We start from the raw sequence: 26662 nt of genomic DNA on the forward strand, positions 1-26662 counted from the left end.
ACTTCTCCAGGCAGGGAGGCCACTGACCAGTCTGACGAGGCATTTATCTGCTCATTTAATGAGTGCGTGCCCAGCAGAAGCATCTGCCAGGCGGTCGGCACCTGGAATGTAAGGAAGCCTAATGGGGCAGTCAGTTAAGTAAAATGCACAAGAGCCGTGGGGGTAAGTCCTGGGTGCTGTGGAGTCCAGTGGAGGGCTTTGCCTGACCTAGTCCTTGGGGAGGTGTGAGAAGGCCCCCAGGGGAAAACCAAGTAGTGAGTTCTAGACTCAGTTCCTTACGTGGTCTCCATCACACTGCTCAGGACGTGAAGAAAGCTCCTTATCTATCACACGGCACTCTCTCTGAATCTTTTTGTACCCTTTGCCATGAAACTTGCGTGTCTGCCAGTATCTTGAAAAACCCTGCTAGCCTCTTAGGATGCTCCCCACCCCTTATTAGCAGTGGGCCCCCCCGGCTCTTGGGGCAGGGGAGAGAAGTCAGAAACTCCTTCAGTTCATGGACAACCACTTGGTGCCTACTAGCATCTTGCAAAGAGATCCTGGGTATCTCAAATCTCATGTAAGTGAAAAACTAAACCAAAACCAAATTTGTTTTTGGCAAACATCTCCCATCCCCTCCCAGTTAACTCCATCCTGCCCACTCTCCTTTTACCACCACACTCGTCCTTGGCAGTCAGCTGGGGCACCGTTAGGAGAGTAGAGACCGGTGGGTTTGCTGGCATGACCTTTGCATTGGATTTGAAGGGGTCTCCTTGGAGACTGTCCGTATCCATCCTGATGCCTGTTGGCACATTGGGACACACAGCATGTGCTTGCAGGCACTGCTATTGTGCCAATGTGGACCTGGGCTCTTCCGAGTATATTGGTGCCAAGGGGATGTTACATCCTCCGCCATATCCCTGTCTGAGGGTCAGAAAACACCAACTAGAGTGGATGCTGATATCACCTATGGGAAAGATGAATAGTGAAGTGTGGAAGGCAAGCAGTGTGGGTTACAGCGGTGGGAAGCGGGTGGTGGGGAGATGGGGCTTGTTCTCCAGGCAAGACGATGCCAGTGGGGATGAGAAGGGGCTAGGAAAATGCCTAATGCTGTAAAGGGCCAGGACAAGACACCTCAGCCAGAGCAAACTGGGTCCCAGACTCCCGTTAAGAGGGAGTTTGATGTGCATCCCAGTTTTGATTGACCTGTGTCTCTCACTCCTTCCATTTCTGAAGCCACATGAGTTACCTACTATGAAATCTTCAGCACACAGGTGTCATGCTCAATTTTAGCTACGGCTCCACAGCCACCGCTGTGTGAAATTAGAGAAGGAAAGTATTAGCGAGGCAGGTAACAGGTAACAAAGGGAAGTCACTGAACAGAAATGCTTTCACGGGGGTGGGGGTGGGGGGATCTCTAAGGGCTGGAGAGCTGCTGCTCAACTCCTTGGCTGTGACCCGTTGCCAGATCTTGTATTTTGGAGGCTAGCAATCATTTTTGTGAACCTTGGTGATTTTTAAATTCTTATCAACTAATTAAAAAAAATGTTATCAACTAGTTTTACTTTTTTTAAAGGACTTCATTTTTTTTAGAGAGAGGGTACAGAAGGGAGAGAGGGAAGCACCAGTGTGCGGTTGCCTCTCGAATTCCCACCACCAGGAACCTGGCCTGCCACCCAGGCGTGCGCCCTGACTGGGAATGAACCTTCCACCCTTTGGTTCACAGGCCGGCACTCAGTCCACTGAGCCACACCAGCCAGGGCTCAACTCTTTTAAAGAACAAACAGTTGAATGTGTGTCAATGGGCCATTTTTGGTCTGTGGCCTGGTGGGGAGATTTCAGTTTCCTTTGCAACGTTCCAGCCCCGTGATGGTTCAGCCCGGGCTTTAAACCCCGGGGCAGGGAACTCATTACCCTGCGAGTCAGTCTGTTACACAGAGTGGACTGCTCTGTCTGCGCCACAAGACTGGCTTTTACCGGGCACCTGCTGGGCCCGCACACTTCCCAAGTTGGGGCCGTCTGGGCAGCGGTGCTCAGGGAGTGGATCGGGTGGCCTAGCTCTGGGGAAGCATGTTGGATCTGAAGTGTTTCCTTGATGTCAGGCTCTTCCTCACACTGTGCCAGGTGATGATGGCAAATGTAGAAACCTCAGGTTTTGGGCCTTGATGACTGGAAATGAGTAACCTTCACTCCACATGCTGTCACTGACCCAAGGGTCCTTCCCCGCAACCTGTCCGTGCCAGATGACCGAGCTAAGTAATGACCACTGACTGCTTAGGTGATCCATGCTGATCCTTTCCAGCGCAGGACTTCCAAGAAGGCAGACCTGCCAGACCCCCGAGCTCTGAGAACTGAGAGCGTGACCACTGAGTGACCTGCGCCTGGCTGTGTCCTGGCTTGTGAGACTAGATTCTACAGGCGAACGAACTACAGGTACCCTAGCTTTCGTCCTCCCAGATGCAAATCTCTAGCTCACCGAACAAACGTATTGCGGAGAAAGTTCTTGGGGTAGGTTCTGCGTGTCCTGGATCTTGGGGTGAGGGCCCCTTCTTCAGATACCAGAGCAACTCTGCCCAGAGCGGAGACCTGCACATCTGCCGAGGGAAGCAGCTGTTCCAAGACCCACACCCCAGTAGCTTCAACCCCAAAGCTGCCACTAGGTCAGGCAGCCCAGCTTGGATGCAACAGGCAGGCTGAACTCACAATTTATTGAAAACAGGTACCTTTCAGTAGCTCTGATTAGAAAAACCAGATTAGAGATACCATTACATTACTCAGGAAAACATTATGTACAAAAAGTCTCAGGGTAGGGACAATAAAACAACCTGAAAATACAACTTAAACAGGACTGGATTACTAGAATGGTCATGAAGCAAAATGATACAGAGTACAGCAAAGAGCCACACGTGAGAAAACTGTGGGCCCTCAGGCCTGGGGCGGGAACGCTCGGGTCCCGTGTTCTTGGACCACATCCCATGATTCTTTGGAGTGGAGGCACCAGCTGGCATGCAGGGATCTCAGTGCCGACCCTCAGGAACTCCACACTCGGAGCGAGGCTGCACACCAGTTACGCCTGCTCCCTCAGTGAAGCCAGTAAGAGAAGCGCACGCTGCAAGGTCTACAGGCCTGGCAGGGTCCTCTGGGCGTGGAGAGCCAGTCACACAAATTCCCAGACTAATCTAAGCCCTACAAGTCCCTTACCAAATTCCCACTAGCTAGAGAGGTAGAGGAGCAAGCCATGGAAACCGCCTCCACACCAATTTTTGGTCTTCGGTAAACAGAGAAACATAACACACTGTTCCACATATCAGCTGGAAAGGACAGCACGTGTGAGAGTCCACAGGAGGAGGGGATGGCGTGGGGGGGAGGTGTGTTCCACTGCGGTCACTGCGGTGACAGGCCCTGACTCGCTGTCCCGACCCCATCTGTCCGGTTCCTCCCAGCTTTCTGGAACTGCCCCCTCAACAGTCCTGAACTCTCACTTCTCTGGGCCCAAACCTCCCGGGCCCAAGCACACACACAGCGAGAATGTCGGACGCAGAGGGTTCTCCGACGAGGGCGAGTAGCCAGTCTTTCCAAAAACATGAGGTTCTCCGTGCTGCCCGCACTGGAGTCAGGGCAGGGTGGGGAGGCGGATCACAGGAGGAGGGAAGGGGCAGCTCTGAGAGCCGAAGGACCATTCGGCAGAGAGACTGCGTACACGCAGCAGGAAGTGTCTGTCACCTGGGCTGGGAGGTGCAGAGAGTGAAACTGATGGGGGAGCAGTGCCTCCCTGTGTCCCGAGTTCTCTGAGAGGAGCACCGCTCCTGCTCTGAACTTCACACTCAGAGAGACCATAAGCTTGAAGGGGAGAAGCTCCCAGAAGTGCCCACTGAAAATCCATCCTGTCAAGCTGGCTTCTTGGAATAGCAACCTCATTTGTGAGTCTGTATGCTGCTGCAAATCTGGGCAAGACGGCTCTAAAAAGAAAAGAAAACGCCTCGTTCAGTGATGACGGCACTGGGCATGCACCGGATGTGGGGTGAGGCAGGTCAGAGGGGACCTCAGCCCCCCATCCTCTGTTTCACAAATGGGTTCGCCTTTCCAAATCTCCGTTTCTCATCTGAACAAAGGAGCAAAGCAACATCTCAAGTGAGAGAGTGAAGGTGTGGTTGGGGAGAGGGATGCAGCAGGCCCAGCTGGATGCTGGGAGTCGCCAGCTCTGGCTGGTGGTGCGCGTGATCCAGCGTTGGGCCTGCGTTCAGTAGGACGTGTTTGGGAGAGCAGCCCGCCCCGCCCCCTTCCTCGGATGTGCCCTTCACAGGAGCCCCAGGGCACGGGCAGCCACGTGTGCAAGAAGTGTTCCCACCCACCAGCCAAAACCATGCAAGACCAGGGAGGCCCATCTGACCGAAGCTGAGCCAACTAAATCCTTCCTCTTGAGAATGTAAACGAAGACAGGAAACTGGACAGCTAGTGCTGGGCAATGGAGCAACAGCTACAGGGCCGAAGTGTGGCTGCTCAAAGCCACCTACAGACCAACGTTCCGAGGGAGCAGAAGCAGGAGCCTCTTGGAGCAGTGCATCTGCTGCGGCAAGGAGTGAGGCTGTGTGCGGGGCCCAAAGGCAGAGGAGCTGGAGGAGCTGGTGCACCCGCGGAGCCGCCGCTCTGGGGCCTGGCTTCTCAGTGCTCTGATCCAGTGCATTCCTTGTAACAAGCACCACCCCCTCCCCAGTCCTGAACTGCTGCGAGGGAGTTTCAGTTCCCAGAGTTCACCTGTGCCCTACACAGAGGCACCGACTAACTGCCTGGACCAGGCAGAGTTTCACTTCTGTTGCGGAACTCTGTGGCAGGCACTCTGGAATGACCGAAAGGCAACATCAATTCGGGGATGGAATTGCTGCCAAGTAAGCAAGGTAACAGTCAAAATCCCTTGAGGGAAAGAAGGCAACACAATTGTGAGGACAAAGCATTACTGGCCCAGACCTGAAAGACAATCCTAATACAGCGAACAGAGAAAGCTACTGCAGGCCCCCCAGGGGTGGAGGTGGGCGTAGACTTACAGACAGTTGCTTTATGTTGCCCAGGGCCTCTGGGTCCAGCTGTGCGATATCCACCCTCTTCAAGTCACTGGCCAGCAATCGCATGCTCTGTATGGAGGGAAGAGGATGTTAAACTGCATGTCCTTCAGGGTAGGAACCTCCACCCGGCAGCCCGGTGTGCCCCTGGGGGTCCCCTGCAGGAAGGGGAAGGTTAAGGAAGGCAGACAGGACGCAGGCTGTCACCATGTCCCTGAGGATACAGGGATACCAGTGCTTATCACTGGGTCAGGGGCTGAATCACCCGTAGCAGGGCATGCCCCTTAGCAGCAAAGTGCCCTGCAGACCACATCTGAGAGAGGCTGAATCTGAGATAAACCACCCTTCCCTGCCAGGAGGTGAGGTCAGCAACTTGCTCTACTCAGCCCAGAAAAACTGGGCTCAGCCTGCTTCAGAACCCCTCGAAGCTAGACCAAGAGGAAGGGACAGCACACACCCCCCGACAGTGCACCCCACCCCCAGCCCTGCATTCTGTCTCCATGACCGCGCACACCACACGGTGGTGTTAAAGCTAACTGTGACCCCATCTGGACTACCGAACTGCGTCTCATGGGCGGGAGTGTCTCCCGCACCTTGGGCCTGCTGCAAGACAGGCACACTGATGTTGGCCCATGAATGGATGGACCCAGAGCTGGCGAGGACATTCCCAGCCTGGGCCTCCAGCCTGGGAGAGGAAACCAGGTTCTGGGTCCTACACAAGCGTGCAGGTCGGGGTCCATGCAACCCCAAGAACCCGGGGAGAGTGGTGGGTGACAGGCCAAGGAGAGCAATGCCGGCCACGAGGCACACCGGGCCAGGTTTCCCTCCGAAACGCTTACCTCTCCACCTCCCACTGGCACAGTGAGGAAAACCTCTTTGCTGTCGGCTAGAGGGCTGCCGTTCACTGAGATATTGTAAATCCGCTCTCTGGCTGCTGGAGTGCGCAAGCCCGGCGTCTTGAAGACCCTACAGAGTGGGAAAATCTCTGTGAAGATGGTTTGGCAGATTGCATGACACCAGGCACTCTGAGCCCTTCCAAACCCCATCTGGCCTCAAGCTGCAGTTTTCAAATCACACATTTCTAAGAAGGCAAGTTCTAAATTTAGGGGAAAAAATCTTTTTAAGCAGTAATGACTAAACACAGCTGGAGTAAGGAGACTGTAATTATCAAACATACATCTAGCAAAAGTCAATTCTTATTCATATAAGTTTTAGGTCCAGAGCGCCATACAAATGCCAGTCATCCACCCATCCATCCATCCATCCATCCATCCATCCATCCAGAAATAAACTATGGTTAATGTATTTGCAAGTACAGTTAAGTGCTTCTATCAAGAGCTGTTTTCCAGGGTCAAAGGAGGATTCAGAGATCACATCCTTATATTAATTCCCAAACTGACTTTCTCAAGACAGTTAAAACGCTGCTTGCTGCCTGGTTTCCCCGAAATGTACTTTGCTGTATGCTCATGTGAAAAACATACAGAGTGGGAATTAAAAGCAGAAGGTAAGTCTTCCTCACTCCCCCCACCCCAGCAATAACTACCCTTAATTCCTTCTGCATCCTTCCAGAATGTTCCACCTATATAAACACAAATGGGACCATTAGGGACACGCTGTGTTGCAACTGCTTGGAGATGCCTGGAACCCTGAAGCTGCCCCCTCCCCCACCAGCACACACAGATCTGTTTTTTAAATGTCTACACAGCGTTTTCTGTTGAGTTGACCTGCCCTAGAGAAGGGATAAATGCCTGCTGCAAGAACACCCTTGTTTATGCTCGTCTCCCAAAAGAGGGCATCAATGTTCCTCAAGGATATAGGAGAATGCCTACCTATTTAAAAAACAAAACTTTTGATCAGAATCAGAAGAGACCAAAAGTCAGCAGAGGCTGCATAGTCATCTGAGACAATGTTCTCTGTCTCTCATCAGATAAGGAATCATTGCCTTGCTGACAACCCCCCCACGCCCCACACTCAAGGGCGAGGCAAATGCATCAGCAGCAAGCTCAGAAGTCACCCTCCTCTGAGAAGGCCTCCCAGGCCAAGGAGTCAGGAGTTACTACCCTGCTTTTCTGATGTTAAATGTTGGACTCCCACCCAAATCCAAGCCCAGCCCTCAGTACTCACCTTGAGTCAAATCTGGGTGTCAAGCCTGGAGTTGGTTTCACCATCGACAGCTCCATCCGGCCCACAGCCGGGGTGACAGTGCTACAATTGCTTGACCTGCAGGTAAGAAACGGCTGTGAGGCGCGGCCACTCGGGTGCAACAACAGCGGCGGCAGCAGGGGCAGGTCACACTTGGAGAGCACTGACCTTGTCAGACACTGTCCTGAGTACCCACATAGTAACATTTCAAGAACTAACTATCGATAAGTGACAGCAACTTTGTGATGGGGTAGCTCTGCACAGGGACTGTCAGGCGGCTCCACAAAATAATCTGCAATGCCCACCATATGTTTCTGGGCCCCATTCTCCCTGTTTGTATTGAAAACAGTGGGGGAGGGTGGAGAATGTGGGCAGAAGAGCTGGAAGAGGTGGTGGGTCAGGTCATGTCTAGAGGGCCCTCCGTTTAGACACTCGAGGACCTGTTGGCGTTAAGCTCTTCTGGAACACAAGGTGCAAAAGCCTTCCCCCCTGGTGCTGCACAATGAACATGGCTCTGAAACCAACAACACAGCTGAATTGGGAGGCCCCTTACCTTTTGCTTTTGCCTTTTCCTTGTATGGACTGGGTTCTCTTCCTGGATGGAGGACACCTTTTGACCTGAAGTCACAAGCAAATGAAAGGTTACAAAAAGCCTTTCCTGCGAAGGGAAAGGTAAGAGAAAGGACAGCCACTCTGGAAAAGAACACTAATTAAGAAGGTCTATCTCACAGACTTAAATAACTCAGAACATAGTTGGTTTTGGCCAAAATCCCCGCATCAAAGGGTTTTTGAACTGAGTGCAGCAGGGCTGGTCAGCCCCCTCCCCACCTTTACACAGTGTGTCAAGGCAAAGGTCACTCTGGGTAGCCCAGGTGCCCAGTACAAGGAACCATCCTCGGTCCTCACCCCTCCTGAGTCTTCAAAGGCACCTGCCAGGAATCGCCCCTTATCTTCTGATGATTCTTCCCCCCTCACCTTCCAAGACTGACCCACCTCCCCTGCTCCTGTGCCGACCCTCTGCAGTCTGCCCCACAAGCTCCTTCTCTCTTCCCTCACCCCCTCTCCATGCTCTCCTTGGACCTCATTGACTCCCCACACGGGACCACCCAAAGGCCTAGATGTCAATGTGGCTCTCAACCTCCTCCTCCCTGAGCTCCCGCTGAAAGTTCTATCCAGGCTACACGTCCCAGAGAAGTACTGAACACTCAGCACGCCAGACAACTGACACACGAGCTGCTCCTGTTCACCCGAACCCCACACCACTCCTCCTCCTGTGCCAGGAACCACGTCGTCAGCTCCGGTTCCTCTCCTTCCCTCCACCAATCCTGCCCACTCTCCCTTTTAAATCTTACCGCAACACCTTTTCCTTTCATGGGGTCAGAGCCTCGGTTCAAGACTTACAAAGCCTCCCCACTGGTTTCCTTGTCCGCAGTGTGCCCCCTCTCCCGTTTATCCCGAGCACTGGTCTGAAGTGCAGATTTGGTCGTGTCACTTCCTATTATCTACCTGAAGACACTGAACGCCCACACCTGGTGCACGAGGCCAGCCATTAACCAGCCCCTGCCCCACGCACGCTGCTCTCAGAGCTTGTGCCCCAGCCGTTCCACGCTGCTTCCTGTGCCTTAGTGGCACTGTCATGCCTCCTCTGGGAATTCCCTTCCCTCTCTTTTCTAGCTAATGAAATCTCACTAACCTTAAAGGCCTGGTTGTGTCTTAAGGGACTAGGCAAGACTTAATAGCTTCCTGTTCCACATTTACGCACTTTCTGCATATCTCTATGATTACTGTTGCTATTAGCCACTTCAGTGGGATCGTCTCTATTAAACTGCAAACTCTGGGAAGGCAACACTGTATTTTAAGAATTTTTGTATGTCCTCATCTGCCAGCCCACGGCCCTAAATCTGAGTACCTACTTACTTTGGCAGTTTGAAGTTTCTTATTTTTTTTTTCTTCTTCTTCCTCCTCTATCATTTCATCCACTTGCACCGCCTTTCGTGCTACAAGAAACAGTTTCACAGAGTGATATTTCTCACGGGAATAAACTCTCATGCATCCGCATTTCTTATAGGGAAGAACACTTACGCAACCTTAGGCTGTAAGCAAGAAACAGACCCGATATAAAGATGATTTTTTAAAAAGAGGGCCTAGATCAAGGAAACTGACCGAGTGCTTAAGAAACCCCTGCGACACCCGGTGTGGTCGGCCCAGCACTCTGGCCCTTCCGCAAACTAGGCCCGCGGCTTCCGGGTAGCACCTCGGTCTCCTCCTCTGTAACAGGCAGGGGTCACTGTACATGGATGTTATAAGACCTGGAGTGTGTGCTCCCTAAGGACAGGGTCTTTGCTGTTTCTATTCCAATATCCCAAACCCTAGCATTGTCCTGATAAATGTTTAAGTGTTTGTGGATTGGATAGTACTGGAGACATGTTATAATAAATTCCACTATTTGTGATAATATTACGTATGTAGATGCCATAGGAAAACTTAGAAAGTGTCTCATTGCTAACTACGTCCAGCCAGGAGCCAGGCAACCAGAGCAGGGATTCCATAAAGGAAATTCCGTACTTACTCACAGGGGGAGAGAGAAATCAGACCACGTGACCTTTCAGACACTTTCTACTGTTGCTTGACCCTGATTCTGGTGTGTTCGGTTCCAAGGAGTGAAATCAGAAGACATGCCTGCACCCAAGTTAGCAAAACTGATGGAACTCCAACAGGAAACTGGTATTACCTAAATGTAGGAATATCCCAAAGGGACCTAACAGATCGTAAATATGGGGCTGACAAACTCTAGGAACAGCCAAATCCACTTACATTACAACCTCTGGTGGGCAGAACTGGAATATAACACCATGCATTCTTCATACCACGAAGCAATTCTGATGGAAGCCAAGTTGGCATGAGAACTGGACAGTGTTTCTGGCTCTGCCCAGCCGAGCAAGTGCCCACGTGGGCAGTCCAGAAATCCAAGGTCAGACAGTCTCACTCACAGGAGTTGGCTGCACTGAACCACCAAAGCTTAACGACAGTGACCTCAAGTCCATAACAGAGCTCATCCTGGCCTGATGCCATGCTAATTACAAACTGGCTCCCCCCAAACCTTCCCTGTAAGACAGTGTTTCTCAGTGTGGGCGCATGCGTGAGAGACTCATTTACATGGTGGGTCACTGAATGCAGCGACATGGAGTGAACATGCTGAGAAAGTCCTTTTACAGTTCTCTCTACCTTTCTGATCAGGGAGTCGCAGCTGGTATGGCCACGTCCAGCGACAGCTCAGGAAATCGCGCTAACCCCTCCAACCCAGGGGAAGCGAGCAGACTGCATGTTCGGTTGGCAGCGCAGCTTGTTTCTCTCCTTTCACTTTTGCTCACACGTCTGCCTGGGGAGATTGGTTAGCACTGGCCTAGCATACAATTAATTGAAGGCAGTGCCCCAAATCAAATGTTTTGATTTATGAGCCCGAAGACTATACATTCAGGGATCATTTCTGTACTTTGTTATAAGTTATAAGCCCAAGGACCGGACATTAAGGGAAGAGGCCCCCTCACTGAGGCCCCTGCGGCAGCCAGCCAACACCCCTGGGCCTCAGCTCTCTGGGGGCGACAAGGGACTCTGAGAAGCACTCACTTCTGGCAGATTTCAGGGGTGTCTGAATAGCTTCTGCTGTTAGTTTGTTGATTTCTCTGATGTCCAGGTCAGCCTGTGGAAAACAGCCAGAAAACCACTCACATTCCACCAAATATTAAGATGGAAAACAATTACTTTTGAAAACATATTATTTGATACATACAGACTGTTCATTACAACACAATATAATAACTTTCCATAAACCCACCATACAACCCAAGACCCAAAGCACTGACAATATGCTCCTAGCTGTGTACTTCCCTTGTCCCATTTCCCTGTGTCTCCCCCAAAGGCGACCCAGTCCCCTGTCGTTCTCCAGATAACCACTCTCACTGCATTCACTTGCAAGTGCAGGTGTGGTGTGTACACACGTATTTCTTCACAAATGTGTATGTGCTTAAATACTATTTTGTTTGGTTTTGTCTCTCACCACTGCTTGTGGTGGTAGCTCATCTGTTTTCACTGCTATAAAATATCCCACTGTGCGACTGTATAGCACTAGATTTGTCCCACCTCCTGTCCAGTCTTTTGCCATCACAAACACTGCTACTCTGAACTGTCCCGTAGATATGTCCAAGTTTCCTCTTGGCTACATACTTGGCAACCAACATAGTCCTAGCTGGTGTGGCTCAGTGGACTGAATGCCGGCCTGAGAATCAAAGGGTCGTGGGTTCCATTCCCAGTCAGGGCACATGCCTGGGTTGCAGGCCAGGTCCCCAGTAGGGGGCACGCAAGAGGCAACCACACACTGATGTTTCTCTCCCTCTCTTTCTCCTTCCCTTCCCTCTCTAAAAATAAATAAATAAAATCTTAAAAAAAAAAAAACAACCAAAAAAAACCAAACAAAAACCACTAACCAACATAGTTCCAAAATAGGACAAGTCACTCACCGTTGCTGCCTCTTCCAGGGCCTGCTTGCTTCCTCCAAGGGCTTTAAAAAGATCATTTTGTCCAGTTACTATGAGATTGTAAGGCTAAATCACCTTCCCACAACCAGATTAAGCCCTTGGTCCAACACTGAAGGACCTTCGTAATCTAGTCTAACCTTTCTCTGAGCTTGACTCACACCTCTCATGACCTAGTCTACCTTCTCCCACACCAGGAAGTTCCTGTTATTTCCCAAGTGTGCCACTGTCTTTCGTGACTCAGGTCTCTGGTATTTACTATCTTTTCTGCCCCCAGTATTCCTCTGCATCCAACAAATTTCTTAATTCATCCTTCAAAACAGCTCAAACCCTAAACCCCATCTTTTACATCAGACTGCTGTAAAATGCTGAGTCAGTGCCCCCCCAAGAGCCATGCAAAGCAGTGCACACATCCACCCATTCTGAACTGAATTCCTTGAGGGCAGAGAGAATATCTATAGCTTCCGGCAAAACAGGGCCTGCAGTAGGCATGCAGCAAGTGTGTTCTGGGTGAAGTGGCCCGAGCGAGGTTAGATGTGGAAGGGAGAGTTACTTTAGGTCTTCCTGCAGAAACTCTCAGTTTCCTGCTGGAGAGTTGAGCACTCAGGCTTTGGCACCAGCAAATGCCTGTGTTCAGATGGATTCTGCCACTAACTAGCTCATGAGAGCCTGAGCAAAGTAAGCAATCTTTCTGTGCTTTAATCTTGCCATCTATAAGACAGGGATAATATTAGTAATACCCTTGTTAGGAGGATAAAATTAGTTAGTATATGAGTCCTTGAATAACATAGTTTCATTCAATATTGTGTCATTGTAAGGTTGATGAGAAAAATCAACCTTCCAGTTGGGTCACTCTCTGTGGGGTTTGCATGTTCTCCCCATGTCCGTGTGGGTTTTCCCCAGAAACTCTGGTTGCCCCCACCCTCCAAAGTTGTGCATGTGAGGGGAGCTGATGTGTGCGAACTGTCCCAGTCTGAGAGAGTGTGGGGTGCATGACAGGAGCATGCCCTAGATGGAGGGGCATCCCGTTCAGGGCTGGCTCCTGCCTTGTACCTAAGAGGCTCTGGTCCCCTCTGACCCTGAGCTGGAATAAATGGGTTGGAAACTATTAATTCTCTCATTTTTGTTAATCTTTCTTTTTTTTAAAAGATTTTATTTATTTATCTTTAGAGGGGAAGGGAAGGAGAGAAGAAGAGAAACATCAATGTATGGTTGCCTCTCGTACGTCCCCTGCTGGGAACTGGACTGCAACCCAGGCATGTGCCCTGACTGGGAACTGGACTGCAACCCAGGCATGTGCCCTGACTGGGAATCGAACGCGATCGTGTGGTTCACAGGCCTGTGCTCAATCCACTGAGCTACACCAGCCAGGGCTTATTTTTGTTAATCTTTCTTAAATGTATGTACAGCTCACACTTCAGCATTTAAGAGTAGAAGTGTTTTGGGTCTTCATTTAGAAATTTGGTCATTTTTTGTGACCAGAAATAAATACACTGTAGGAATTTAGCACTTGTTTATATCAATTAGCCTATGGAAAACTGGTTCGTTATATGTCTTTTCACTTAAAGTCTCAGTTTCCAGGAACCTATCGAGGACATTAAGAGAGGACTTGCTGTGCGTGTGAAACACTTGGTGCGCTGTCTGGCATAGGAAGCACCACATAAATGTGCTTGCTGAGCACTGCTCTATTCCACCTCTTTTGCAGTACTTGTAACTTTACTTCTAATAATCATACGTGAATTGTTAAAGTGATCCTTCCCCACTAACTTGTAAGTTCCCGATTGCAGGTACAACATCTGTTTTATCCCCCAGTGTGTCGTCAGCACTAGTCCTGGGGCTGATACATGCTCAATGAGTATTTGTAGAAATGTACAAATACATTACTAAATTAAAGGGCAAGCCAAAAGAATCATTAAATGCGTACTCTTTGAGGAGACCATGCATTTCCATCCCAGAAGGAGGCTACATACTGGGTGATTAAAAATTAAGGGTAACCCAGCAGAAAGGGCAACCTCTTGCATTTCCTTGGACATTTAACAAGGGGGTGGGGCACAGGCTGGGATTTTTCTCTGGCCAAGAAAACTCTAGGGTCCTTGCATTTCACAATTTGATTTGCACTTTTTTAAATTGGCAGTTTCCATAAGCAGCCTATCCTTTCATCTGAGCTCTGGTAACAAGCCAAGGTATTCTCACTCATTTATTTTTAAATGGTTGGGTAAAATATCAAAAAAAGATTATTTCCTGACACATGAAATTTATGTCGAAGTTATTATTTCAGTGTGTCCATAAATTTTATTGGAATACAGCCATGTCCACTCATTACAACCGGCTTGGAACTCTGACAGCAAGAGTGAATACTTGGGCAGATAACCTTCTGGCTCAAAAGGCCTAAGATACTTCCTATGCGGTCTTTTAGAGAAAACATTTGATTACCCGCAGGAGTAGATGACCGAAGTGCTAAGATTTTTTAAAAGGCAGGGAGGGAAGTGAGATGGGCAGTGGCGGGAAGCATTAAGTCTGCTATCTCTAACGGTGATCACGGGAGACCTAACTAAGGGGAAGGCTGTCACCGTGACCACAGCGGGGGCTCCAGGCCGAAGTTCGGGGAAACTCGAGCAGCGCTTACCGAAGTAGTCGAGCCAGTTCAGCTCGCGCAGCGCCTTGGGGAGCCGCAGGATCTCGATGTTGTACATGTTGTCTAGCTCCTTGAGGAGGTTCAGCTTGTCCGACTGAATCTGCTTGGATCGTATTTGCACTGAGATAGGGCAAAGTCGACAGAACACGGGTCACCCGGTGGGTGAATAGAACCTGGATCCGTGCTGCCCGCGTAATCCGCCAGCACCCCGCGATCGGCCCAGGTAGCCGTCGCGACCCGGGCGCGGCCCCTTACCTTCACGATCGAAGTCCTTAAGAAAGGAGGCGAGCTTCCGGCTCCGTAACGAGTTGGCCTTGGTCACCCCACTGCTGCCCTTCCTAGCCGGAGCCATGGCGCTTCGGTGGGGGCTGCGGGGAGTGGGAGACCGAGCCACAGGGGGTTAGAAGCGGAAACGCGGAAGGGAAAGTAGGGGGCCACGAAGAGGCGGGAGAGGGCGAAGGGGCGCCCCAAAGGGTTCGTGGAGTGCGGGCCGACCTTCAGGGGCTGGGCGTAAAAGAGGTTGCGTGGAACGTACCTGCGGGTCCCAAAACAAGGGCTGAAAAAAAAAACCTCGCCGCTCTAGCCCGCAGAGAGCGGCTCAGCGGCTAACAGGACGTGCTACCGCCCGCACGAAATTCAAACTGCCACAGGCTGACGAATGAGAAGTCGCCATCTTACAAGGAAGGTCCACAACATCCAATCACAAGGAAGCTCCGCATCCCGTCTCCAGCTCACCCGCAGGACTACAATACCCAGAAAGCATTGTTGTAACGACACATTTCCGCGACTTAACTGGGTAGGGGGCTAGGCTTAGACAACTACGGGCTCAAGTGGGTGGGCTCTGGCGCGTTTTCGAGCTTAGATCGCAGTAAGCTTTAAGTTTTCCCGCAGATTTAAGGGTAGCGGTCGGCAATCTCAAAGAGAGGAATGCAAGATTCCAGCTCCTGAAACGTACGTCTGGCGCGGGGGAAACCGGGCTTGGACCCGGGAATCCGCAGTTTGTAGCAGGAGACTGCCGAGGCCCAGAAGGGCCTCCCCCTGGGGATAGTCGGATTCCCGACTCGGAAACACTTCCCGAGCTGCGAGACGCGAGCCCTGACTTCCGAGAGCCCCTATAAAGGTAAGAGAGTGCCTCGAGCCGGGCACTCCTGTGGGAAGGGTTAGACAGCCCTACCTTGGAAACCCTGGTTTAACTGAAACTCATCTGAGAACGAAATTAACGCCCACCCTCGACCCGATACCTCCCTACCGATTTAGGATGCGAATGCTCTTTATTTTCTTTCTGTTTCTCCCTCCCTCCCCGCCAACAGATGACTCAGGATCGGCCTTTGCTTGCGGTGCAGGAGGCCCTGAAGAAGTGCTTCCCGGTGGTGGAGGAGCAGCAGGGACTGTGGCGGGGCGCTCTGATGGACTGCCAGCCCCTCCTGGCCTCCCTCAGCAATCTGGCGGAGCAGCTGCAGGCAGCGCAGGGTGTGCGGTTTGAGGAGGTGCCGTCGCTTCGGGCCTTCCCAGATTTAAAGGAACGGCTGAGGCGCAAGCAGCTGGAGGCTGGTGACACCGTCCTGGACAAGCTAGGGGAGAAGCTGTAAGAGGCTCCCTGGCTTCCTTTCTTGGGAGAAAGATTTCAAAACCCGGTGTCCTCTAAGTAGCTAGGATCAGTCAAGGTCAGGGTTTTTACTTGACAGCATGGGATTTGGAGATGTCTCAACCTTCCCTCCCTTGCATATGTTGGCAGTGGGACCCCTATCAAGTAAAACCACTTTCTGTCATTTCCATTGTCAGAGGCTGGGCATGGCAGTGGTGGGCTTAGTAGAAGTTTAAAAAGTAAGACAGAGAAGCAGTGGAGAGTGCCTATTACTTCTTCTGTATAGTTTTCTTTGGTAAAATGCAGGGAGAAATTACAGTTGACTATTGAATGACACAGGGGTAAGCGATGACCTCCAGTGCAATGAAAATCTACATATAACCCCAGTTCACCCTCCCAGGACACGGATTCCCAATCATGAGTTAACCCTTGAACAATGCAAATCCATGTATAAGTGAACCTGTGCAATTAAAGCCCATGTTTAAGGGTCAGCTGTATACTTGGTGGAAGTCAGAGCTAAATATTTTATATACATTATTGCATAGAATCTTTTCAAAACCTCTGTGGTTTAGTCTCATGTAATCCCATTGTGCAGGTGAGGAAACTGAGGCTCAGGCTGATTGCCTCACTGGACTCACAGTTAGTAAATAGCAAAGCTGAGATCCTAGCCCAAGTGTGCCTGACACCAAGACCAGAGCTCTTTGTTCTGCTGCACGTGGTATCTCTGGGCCCAGGGGTAGGGGCAAGCATATCTCTCGGCCCTTATTAAGTCTAACATCAGACTCCCCATCTCAGAGTTACAGGTTAGGAGGGTAGAGAAAAGACAGGACACATGTGACCTTTCCTTGACCAGAACAAAAGAAGGTTCTAGCATATAGGGTTATGTGCCATAGACTAATACAAAACTGTCAAAAATGGAGACCTTCTTTGTGTTCAGTTGTACAAAATACATTTGTTAAGCACCAATGGGCTGCCCAGCACAGGGTGCTGGGAATACACAGTGAACCAGAGTTAGTTCCTTAGCTGAGCAGAAGACATAGTCAATTAAATTGTGTGGATAGTTGGCTGTTGTTTTAAGTCTATTTTTAAATTGTGGGTCAGGGTCAAACATTTTTTCAAGGCCACAGTTCTAAGCCAAGGAATGCCTTGCCCCTTGGGAAATTGTAACCTTTGTCTTGGTGGCCGGGCCCCTCAAAGTCACCAGTGGAATAATAACAATATTTATCGTGAGCTGGGAACTTCTCTAAGCACTTTCTATGCATTGTTGCATTTAATCTCCAGTTACCGTTTGCATTCATTCACTAGCTGTTCTCTGTGCCAGTCTCAATGATCTAGGTTCTTGGCTGTGCAGCAAGCACAAATTTTGGTTTTGTGTGCAGTGGAGAATAAGTAACTTTCTCAGTTCACAGGAGCCTGTGTGTACCAAGAATCCAAACCTGACTCTTCAGAAATGTCCTGGGGCGGGGCTAGGTGGGATGCAGATAGTACCGACTTGATGCTCAGTTTCTGCTTACTCCGTTCTCATGTATGTGGCATGGGACTCTCTGAGCAGTTGCTTTTCTTATATAGCTTTATGGCAGTCCCAGATGGGCCCCTTGGTCTTTACTTTCGTTGCCAGTTGGGCTAATGATACAGCTTTAACTCTTGAGTCACCCCTACCTTCAAGGCACCGTCACCAATCTCCTTAGATGAATGGGTGTCCTTTGGAGGCAGTTTTTCCCATTGGGACATTTGGCAATATCCGGAGATGTTACTGATCATCACACTTGGAGAGAATGGGGCGTGGTTTGGCTCTGTCATCTGGTGGGGAGGGGCCAGGGATGCTAGTAAGTGCAGGGCAGCCTCCACCACAGAGAGTCACCTGGTCAGAAATGCCAGTGTGCCAGGGTGAGGAACCTGCCTTCGGCCTTTCTCATGATAATGCCTAATATCAGACTCTTTCCCCCAGAGCTGTCCTCCTCAAGGTGCGAGACACAGTCAGCAGCCACGTGGAACAAGTACTTCAGGTCTATGAAAAGCACGCAGACGCCATCAGCATCGAGGCTGTTCTGCAGGCTTCAGTTGTGAGCCCCTCTGTGGCTGAGATGCTGGAGTGGTTGCAAGATATTGAGAGACATTATCGAAGTTCGTATCCTTTGTGCAAGTGCCAGACAGTGTCCAGAGCTGTTCCAGGAAGCCTTTTAGTTTCAGTCTTCACAGGATTACAAAATTGTGTAGTACGGGGCAGCTCTGTGGCTTCTGAACTTGGGTTCTCCCCACAGTTATTCCTCAACTCAATTGTTGGGTGTCTACTCCCGGCCAGACGTTGTTGTGGTGGCTGAGGGGTAGGCCATAAAAAAGGAAAGCATAGAGAACACCAGGCGGTGGTGAGTGCTGCGGGGGAGAATAAAGCAGAGGGGGCGAGGGCGGGATTGTGATCTTGAATAGGCCTCACTGAGAAAGGGACATTTGAGAAAAGCCATCAAGCGCAGAGGCCCTGAGGTGAGCGCATGCCCGATAGGTTCTGGAAATAATGAGGAGGGCAGTGTGGCCAGAGCAGAGCAGAGGGGAAGCCTAACAGGAGGTGGGGTCAGAGAGACGAGACTCAACCTCATAGGGTCTTAAGGTCTTTGAAAGGATTTTGGCTTTACTCTGAGATGGAAAGCTATTAGTAGTTTATAACGTAATCAAAACAATGTGTTTAATAGAACCACCTGGCTTTATTATTATTTTTTTTAGTTCCCACCCAACGACATGCATATTGACTTTAGAAAGAGGGGAAGGGAGCGAGAGAGAAACATCAACGTGCAAGACACATTGATTAGTGCTGGTTGCTCCAGCTGCTTCTCATACAGGCCCCGACTGCAACCAAACCCACAACCTTGATATGAGCCTAAAGCTGGGAATCTAACCCACGATTGTCCAGTTTACGGGAGGATACTCTGACCAACTGGGCCACCCTGGCTTTGTTCTGAAGAAAGAAGGACTTTGGGTGGTGTGGGCCCAGGGTAGAAGACGAAAGATCATCTCGCTCTGGTCTTTCTCAATTCTTGCCTGATAGCCACGTCTACCCACTGGCTGGTTTCTGCCTTCACTTGAACTCCCAAATGCAGCCTTTATTCTCATCGCTCATCTCGATTTGCATTTTCCTGTACACGCCTCCAACTGGATTGCTCACGCAGCTGCAGGCTCAGATTTAGGCTTGAACGCCTCTACCTAGCACTCACACTCGGCCCCCTTTTCCTTTCGTTGTAGAGTCAGCCCAGTGTAATCGCCTGGTCTGGAGACGTAAGCAGCATCATCCCCCTTGTCTCTGTTTTCTTTCCGAATCGCAACAATGGCGGTGGTGGCAGCCACGTGGGGCAGTAGGAGCTGTAGCTGCAGTTGACATTACTGAGCGCTTATTCCATGCCGGGTACTTTCTGAGCATGCTCACACAGTCACCTGGCAAGTCCTTTGATTCTGTTTCCCTACTGTGTTTTGTATTTTCCTTCCCTATCCCCGCTGCTTCTCCCATAGTTTCTTCCCACTCACTTGTTGTCTTTATCTTTTTTTAAGATTTTATTTATTTATCTTTAGAGAGAGGAGAGAGAAACATCAATGTATGGTTGCTTCTCATGCGTCCCCTACTGGGGACCTGGCCCACAACCCAAGCATGTGCTCTGACTGGGAGTCGAATGGCGACCCTTTGGTTCACAGGCCAAGACTCAGTTCACTGAGCCACACCAGCCAGGGCTCACTTGTACTTTTAATCACATGCAGCCTCTTGGCAGCTTTCTTTGTCTCTAGCTTCTGTCCCTGTAAGCCACACCCAGTGAGTGACCTCACCCCATATTTCTTCAGGAAGTTGAGTTCTGATCCTGTTGCTTGTATAGGAGTTTTCAGTAGTTTCTTTTGGGAGGAGGGCAAAATGCAGGATCCCCGTGCTGGGCTGCAGGGGTCTGTGTTCTGGCCCAGCCTGCCTCCTCAGCCACCTTTCCTCCTCCCTCCACGTTGTGCCATGCCAGCCAAACTGGAAGGTGTCCTTGTCCCTGAACCCATTCCAGGTTTCCCCACTTCCGTGCCTTTGCTTCTGCTTTTCCGACCCACTGGCATCTTCCTGCTACCTTCTAAACTGCCTGAGTTCATCCTCAAACTTCCACCGAGCTTTACCTTGTATGCCACTTAGGTTCTTTCTTTTTAGTTTCTGGTTTTCCTCACCATGGTGAGGCTCTGCATGGCAGGCGTGACGTTCTGTTCTTTCCCTGTGGTCCAGGCCCACACAAGTGCAGAGGTGCTGGGGGAGGACTGGCAGGCCTTTCACCCTGGGAAATTCCATGATGGCACCTTCACTCTCATGCTCCCCGTAGCTCTCTCCAGGGTTTGTTCCTTTGTTTTCTTCCCTTCAACATTCTTTGTTTTCTTCCCTTTCTTTCTTTCTTTCTTTCTTTCTTTCTTTCTTTCTTTCTTTCTTCCTTCCTTCCTTCCTTCCTTCCTTCCTTCCTTCCTTCCTTCCTCCTTCCTTCCTTCCTTCCTTCCTTCCTTCCTTCCTTCCTTCCTTCCTTCCTTTCTTTCATTCCTTAACTTCCAGGAAGATACCTGAGGAGGAAGTACCTCCTGTCCTCAATCCATTGGGGAGACTTGGCAAACATCCAAGCTTTGCCCAAGGCCTGGGACTGCATTTCGGAAGATGAACACCAGGACCTGGTACAAGGTACTGGCTCCACTGACCCCTTCACGCCTTCCTCTCCTCCTTCCCTTCGTCTCACTTCTTTGGAAGCATTATGGGGAGGCCCTCGCAGTGGCGCTGTGGCTTTCATCGGTCTGATGTTTTGTGTCCTCCGGAGAGGCATTAGGTCTCAGTTTCTCTCTTCCTACTCCAGATGTCCTGCTGAACGTGTCCTTCTTCCTGGAAGGGTAAGGAAGCTGTGCGTTTTTGCGGAGACCCGGGGTGCACAGTTAAAGACCGACAGAGCTGAACTGTGGCATTTCTGAAGACACGTGAACGTCGCCACTGGACATACTGGAAAAATGGTCTAGAGCCCAAGGACTGGCTCCTGGGAGAATTGTGCCAGGTGTTTCTGACAGTGGGGCTTCTCCCTGCCAGGTCACAGCTGAGGGGACTCGGGCCACCCCTCGCTCTTTCCTGAGGCCCGGGGGAGCGGGTGGAGGCCAAGCGTGCAGGGAAGGCAGTGCCAGACACCAGGGTGAGGAGCCATGTGACGTGGTGGGTAGGGAAGGAGAGGACAGGTTAGAGGGTGGCCCGCCCTCAGCCTCACCCAAAGCTCTGAGCCTGGTTGACACCAAGGCCTGGTTTTGTGTGTTCGTGTCAGTAACCGATTCTGACAGTAACATTGTTAACTAACATTCTGTCAGTAACAAGAAAGTGACCGATGATTTAAAGAAATAAGGGCAATGTTGGCAGAAAACAGCCATTGTTTTCCGATTGCAGTAGCTCCTTATCGGCAAGCCCGTTTCAGTTCCCAGAGCCTGCCGCCAGGGGGAGCCGGTGCGGCATGGACGGTTCTGAAGGCTTTGCTTGGAAGGCGTTCGTTCCCCTATTGCTCTGTCAGAGAGGGAGTAACTGGGGCCAGGGGGACCCCTGAAATGGCGGGGGTTTTACGACCACTGCTGGCAACCCCATTCCTCTGATCTGGGAGTAGCTGCATGGGTGGGAGCGCCCCAGCCCAGAGTCGGGTGATTGGGCTGTGTGATGTGCTCTAGGGACCAAGATGGAGAGCCCTCGAGAGGATTGTACTTCAACCAGGGGAAAGATTCAGACCAGCACTTCTCAAGCTTTAATGCACAGTCTAAATCCCTGGCGTCCTGTTAAAATGTAGGTTCTGAATCTGTAGTTCTGGGCTGGGGTTTCAGATTCTGTCTTTCTGACGAGGCTCCAGGTGATGTTGACGCCCATGATCCAGGGGCCAGACTGACTGAATAGGTTTAAATTCTGTCACAGCGATGAAAGTGTTGTGTCTGAGGTAAACACAGGTGCCGTGGGAGAAGAGAGGTGAGGACGAGCGCTGGTGACAGTGCTTCACAGTGACATGCCAGGCGGGCCCGAGGCTGGTGTCCCTCGGCGCTAGGAGAGGGGTGCAGGGCGTTCCACGGGCGGGGGGGGGGGTCTCGGCCAAGTTTGCTGTGCGCCAGGAGTGCCTGTTGCTTTACACAACATTCAAGGGGTGTAAGAGCGTATTCACGGAAAAGTCCCCCCACCCCCCCGTTACTCAGTTCCCTTTCCCAGAGACAACCAATTCTTAACGTTTCTGGCGTTTCCTTCCCAAAATATTCTTTGCCTGTATAAGTGCAGTGCTGGGTAACCTCTGAGGTTGCCCTCGTGGTCCCCGACCATCTCACACCCCAGTAGGTCTCTCCCCCTCAGTGCAGGCTGCACTCAGACGTGCTCGGGGAACGGAACCCTGCGCTGGTGGTGGGGCGTCACTGCCGAAACTAGCCTGGGGAAAACTGCAGCTTCCACCTTGGGGGTCGTCACTCACTTGCTCACTTGCCCTGGAGGAAGTCAGCCGCGATGCTGGGGGCGGCCCTGTGGGGAGCTCGTGGGAGACCCGTGCTGGCAACCACCTGCGAGAGCTTGGAAGCACCTCCCCTCTCTTCCGGTTGAGGCTTCAGGTGAGACCACAGCCCCAGCCGGCAGCTGGACCACAGCCTCATGAGGACCTGCGCCAGAGGCAACCGGCTACGCTGCGCCCGGGTCCCTGACACAGGTGACAAATGTTTCAAGTCATTCGGTTTTGGGGTGATTTGATCCGCAGCAATTGATATGTTTCTGTGTATGCCCTATCGTTTTATGTAACTAGTAGAATATATCCACGGTTTTTTTACCTGCTCTTTCCTACTTACTGTATCTTGGAGAGTGTTCTGTGTGAATACATAAGAGCTTCCTTAATTTTCTCGAAACCAGCTGCAGTTTTCCGCAGTGTGTGCATACCGTGCTTCATTTAATTAGCCCCTTACTGAAGGACATGTGGGCTGTTTCCACGTCTCCGTCTGTCCCACCCCTGCTCCCCTGTGACGCTGTTTTCCAGTGAGCTAATCGCATCCCACCCACTCAGACCGAATTAAAAAAAAGAAAAACAACTTGCGTGGGTATTTTTATTGGAATCATTTTAAACTTAGAAATTAATTTAGGGAGAATTGCCATAACTGGAGTCCTTCTAGCACTCTTCCAGCTGTGCTGGGGGCTTTGGTTCAGGCAGCAAATGTGAGTTCCTTTCTCTGTTTTCCTCAGTTGGGGAGACAGACTCTGTGTGTTCAGAACCGCATTACTGTCAGTGAGACGATCTGTTGGGATGAATGAACTCGGGTTCCTTCTTTCCTGTCTCTGCCCCGTCCACATTTAGAAATCTTAGAAATCTACCTCAAGAGTGTTCTTGCGGGCGGAGTAGGTGTTTTTCAAAGCCAGTGGGATGCCAGGCCCGAAAGAGAAGGACTTCTCCCCACCCGAGCGGAGTCCTGGCCTTGTGATTGCACTGCATCTGACTTTAATCAGCAAGGCAGGGGCCAGGTCCCAGCTGCACCTTGTGCGAGCACCGGGCTGTTAATCATTCCTTCTTGTGAGAAGGTGAGACTGCACGTTTGGAGAAGCAGGTTTGGGGGGCGGGGAAGGAGCCGGTGCGATGACAGGCAGCTCAGGGCAAGCTTTCTGAATTGCAGGTGACCCAGATCTGGGTTTGAGTCTCAGTGCAAGGGATCCTGGGTAAGTCATTGCCCCTCTAAGTTTCTCTTCATCTGTATAATGGAGATGATGATATACAGGGTCCGGCAGAAGTAACTAACGCCTGCTCGAGTCCGGTTGGTAGGGTACGTGCATGTCTCACACAAGATGCACAGCAGTTTGAACATGTCACTTAAAATGTCATACGATGTGCTTGAGTGTGATATTGTTACAGAATTACATGCTTATGATTGCATAATAAAAACAAGGGGCGTTATTTGTGCCAGACACTGTATGTCCTCACAGGGTTGAGTTTTAAGTGAGAGGAGGTACGTGAAGGCTTTTCATAAATTTATGAACATTTAAGGGGTTGAAATTACTAGTTACCTACTAAGTGCATAGCTCTGTGCCGGGAAACAAGTGTGCTTTGAAGGCCGTGGTGTTTCTGAGTGCCCATAGCCCGTCAGTGACATTGCCAGGATCCACTCAGTTCCGTGAAAGGGGTCTCCCTTTACACCACCGTTTCCTGTCTGCCACAGGGGCAGAGGTGCCCCCGACCCTACTCAGTTGTGACAGGAGTTGGGTTTCGTGGAGACCCTCCCTGCACCTGACAGGCTCCCTCCAAATGGCAGAGACGAGCACGGCGCTGCCCCTGTCTGGCGTGGGAGGCCTCCTCGGCAGCTTCAGCGGAGCGAGTCACTCTCCCTTCTGACCCCACAGCCAGAGTGAGTCCTGGGGCTGCCTGCCCGAGTCTCACACTTCTGCCCTTCATGCAGGGGCTGGGAGGAGAGGCCACGGTGGGGCTCCGCCCCTTCCAGGCCCTCTGCCCTCCTCCCCGTCATTCCTGCAAGGCTCCCTCTTGCTGTCTACAGTGCAAAGTCGGGTCTTTTTTTTCCGAGCCTGGTATAGCATCTTAGGGCCCCAGCCCCAGGAATTCTGGCCCAGTATGTGTGGGGAGGGTCTGGGTATGAGCCTTATCAAGTACCCCTCATTGTCTTTAAGAAATAACCTCAATCCTGAGAAAAAGAAGCTGCTTAGAGAGAGGGAGAGCTGGGTAGAGTAGCCACAAAGACTGCCTTGCTCTGGGGCAGAAACTGGCTTTAAGTAAGTTCCTCACTGCACTGCTTCTTCTCTTTCTGGTGCTTCCCAGCACCCACCCCTTCCTCCATTCCAGCGGGCTCTGTCCCCCCGCCCCTCCGTGCCATTAGGAGTGAGGTAGTCATAACACATATGTGGTGCCTTGCAGCCTGCCACAGGGGTGTTTACTCATTCAGAGGCCTCCCTGTGTGCCCAGCGCAGAAACGATTACCAGTGGTACAAAGATAAGTCAGAGAAGCGCACAGCTGAGTAGGCCAGGCAGGTAGGTAAGCCCATCGTGAGAAGCGCTTTCATAAAGGGCGTGTGGGGCATGCAGTGGACGGAGGAGAGCGGCCGATTCCCTGTGGGGTTTTGTGGGGGGGAATGTAAGAGCAGATCCCCAGCAGCTTCATTTCAGCAAGAATCTTCCCTCTGGTCTCCAGTGGTGTAAATGATGTGGGAGGGAGCCGGCACGCCGGCCAGATGGATGGCCATCGTGTGAGCCGGAGCAACCCTCTGCGCGCAGGCTCTGCTTCTCCCGATTCAGGCGCGTGCAGTAGTACTTAATTTGCACCAAGAGCCCAGACTAATAAATCCTCTACTCAATTGCAATCCCCACGGCGTGTTTATAGGCAACAGCTGACTTTTATCAGCTAGTTTGTTCTTTCATAGAAGAGTTTTATGAGGGTCTCCTGAGCTGGCTCATAACGTGATGGAACGTCTGCAAAGCGCACCCATAAATCCTCGGCACCTGCCAAGCGGAGGATGCTGTTTTCCAGGCACATTTTGTCCAGCTGGCGGGTCTGTCCCTTTGCCCAGTTTGCATTTTTGCACTTGTCTCTTTAAACTTGGATTTGTTTTTCAGCTCTCTGTGGCCTCTTTAAAGCCAACTGAGAGATGAGGGGTAGGAAAAAGGAACTAGAAAGTTACGTCTGGGCTAAAAATTACCCCTGGCTTATGTTGCTCCGAAAGCTGGTTTTGATCCTTCTGGTGAAAGGGAGTCATCAGGCTTCCCAGCCACACACGCCCTGGGGCGGGGACTGAAGGGCAGGGCCAGCCAAGCCTCCCATTAACAACTGGACTCTTTTCTGGGCCATCCCCGTCGGTACTTGCCAAAGGCCAGTACCCTAGGTTGTCCGTTCTGTAAATCAAAGAAACAGCTCCAGAGGCCCTTTTCCCAGATGGTCTCCGAGCATGACATCTTTTCCCAGCATTTTGAGCTCCCCCAAGCCAGAGATGAAATTTAAATGCCCTTCTTCCTCCAAATAAGGCAAGACCTGGACACTCTGAGGTGGACTGGTAACTTGGGAAAGCGGCAAACGCCTCAGTGGAGTACGCGGTCCGCTTAGGAAGTGTTGGTGATTCACCTCTGCGTTTACAGGTTCTCTGTGTTTGCTCAGGAGACCTTGAGGCCCGAAGACCCCTGTGGCCGCGCTTCATGTGGCCCCACCCTTTGCTCACTTTCCCTGGGCCCCGCTTCAGGGCGACTTCCTGGGCGTGTGATCTGCACTTACAAGGATCCCCAGCTTGGTTTCAGGCTGTGCCTGAAACCCTCTTAAAACTCTAACAGTTTCTGGGCACCAGGCTGGGTTTTCATTTTACATCGCGCACTGGAAATTATGTTGCTCGTCTTGTTCCACTTCCTCTGGTCCTGCTGCAAGTAGTTTCCCCAGAACTGTGGACGGACCCTCTCCTCCCAAGTCCAAGTTCAAGCCTGCACGGAGCAGGTTACTTGTCTGTTAGTGAGGAATCTGGCCCTGCCCCACTCCCAGAGGCTCCTGTTACCCAGTCTTCTGGGCACAGCCACTCTACCAGTCTCTAGCACCGGACAGTGTCTCTAACCTCCCTGAAGAGGTGCCTCCTAATACCAACTCATTAAGTGTTGTCACCTGCTTCTGACCCCTTAGCACCCTTCAGAAGAGACTTCTAGTTAACACGATTCAGAGGAAGCGGCCTGTTCCTGCAGGGAGGCTGGGCTCCAGGAGCTGGATCAGGTGATGGAATTGAAGAGGACAGGAG

The 26662-nt window shown here is 51.1% G+C and overlaps 2 protein-coding genes across 5 annotated transcripts; one reads left to right on the forward strand and one right to left on the reverse strand.

Moving 5' to 3' along the window:
- Positions 1 to 2676: 2676 nt before the first annotated feature.
- Positions 2677 to 15036, reverse strand: CDCA8 (cell division cycle associated 8). 2 transcript variants are annotated; one of them, XM_037149527.2, is made up of 11 exons: positions 14881 to 15036; positions 14601 to 14713; positions 14337 to 14465; positions 11696 to 11736; positions 10806 to 10878; positions 9096 to 9175; positions 7732 to 7796; positions 7161 to 7256; positions 5876 to 6002; positions 5022 to 5108; positions 2677 to 3938 (listed from the first exon to the last, which is right to left on the reverse strand). In XM_037149527.2, exons 2-11 carry the CDS (start codon positions 14695 to 14697, stop codon positions 3894 to 3896), a joined length of 840 nt encoding a protein of 279 aa, XP_037005422.1. In that variant the 5' UTR covers positions 14698 to 14713; positions 14881 to 15036; the 3' UTR covers positions 2677 to 3893. The 2 variants fall into 2 exon arrangements, with proteins under 2 accessions (XP_037005422.1, XP_037005424.1); XM_037149529.2 differs by lacking the exon at positions 14881 to 15036 and having other exon boundaries at positions 14601 to 14866.
- Positions 15037 to 15124: 88 nt separating this feature from the next.
- On the forward strand, positions 15125 to 23238 carry CUNH1orf109 (chromosome unknown C1orf109 homolog). Of its 3 annotated transcripts, none has more exons than XM_037149532.2 (5): positions 15130 to 15465; positions 15656 to 15930; positions 17879 to 18058; positions 20480 to 20602; positions 20772 to 23238. In XM_037149532.2, the coding sequence occupies exons 2-4, from the start codon at positions 15656 to 15658 to the stop codon at positions 20580 to 20582; spliced, it is 558 nt and encodes a 185-aa protein (XP_037005427.2). In that variant the 5' UTR covers positions 15130 to 15465; the 3' UTR covers positions 20583 to 20602; positions 20772 to 23238. The 3 variants fall into 3 exon arrangements, with proteins under 3 accessions (XP_037005426.2, XP_037005427.2, XP_037005425.2); XM_037149530.2 differs by having other exon boundaries at positions 15134 to 15465; positions 20484 to 20602; XM_037149531.2 differs by lacking the exon at positions 20480 to 20602 and having other exon boundaries at positions 15125 to 15465; positions 22814 to 23238.
- The last annotated feature ends 3424 nt before the right edge of the window (positions 23239 to 26662 follow it).

Source organism: Artibeus jamaicensis, unplaced genomic scaffold (genome assembly GCF_021234435.1).
Source record: "Artibeus jamaicensis isolate MK-2021 breed Jamaican fruit bat unplaced genomic scaffold, CSHL_Jam_final scaffold_847, whole genome shotgun sequence".
NCBI classification, from domain to species: Eukaryota; Metazoa; Chordata; class Mammalia; order Chiroptera; family Phyllostomidae; genus Artibeus; species Artibeus jamaicensis.

Excerpts from the sequence above, each read along its gene's own strand:
- CDCA8 (XM_037149527.2), bottom strand. The coding sequence starts at position 14,697 with ATGGCTCCGGCTAGGAAGGGCAGCAGTGGGGTGACCAAGGCCAACTCG. Across the intron at positions 11,737-14,336 it reads GAACTGGCTCGACTACTTCG|CCCTTGGAGGAAGCAAGCAG; the intron begins GTAAGCGCTGCT and ends ATCTTTTTAAAG. Across the intron at positions 9,176-10,805 it reads ACCCCTGAAATCTGCCAGAA|CACGAAAGGCGGTGCAAGTG; the intron begins GTGAGTGCTTCT and ends TGTTTCTTGTAG.
- CUNH1orf109 (XM_037149530.2), top strand. The coding sequence starts at position 15,656 with ATGACTCAGGATCGGCCTTTGCTTGCGGTGCAGGAGGCCCTGAAGAAG. Across the intron at positions 15,931-17,878 it reads GACAAGCTAGGGGAGAAGCT|AGCTGTCCTCCTCAAGGTGC; the intron begins GTAAGAGGCTCC and ends TCTTTCCCCCAG. Across the intron at positions 18,059-20,483 it reads GAGAGACATTATCGAAGTTC|ATACCTGAGGAGGAAGTACC; the intron begins GTATCCTTTGTG and ends ACTTCCAGGAAG.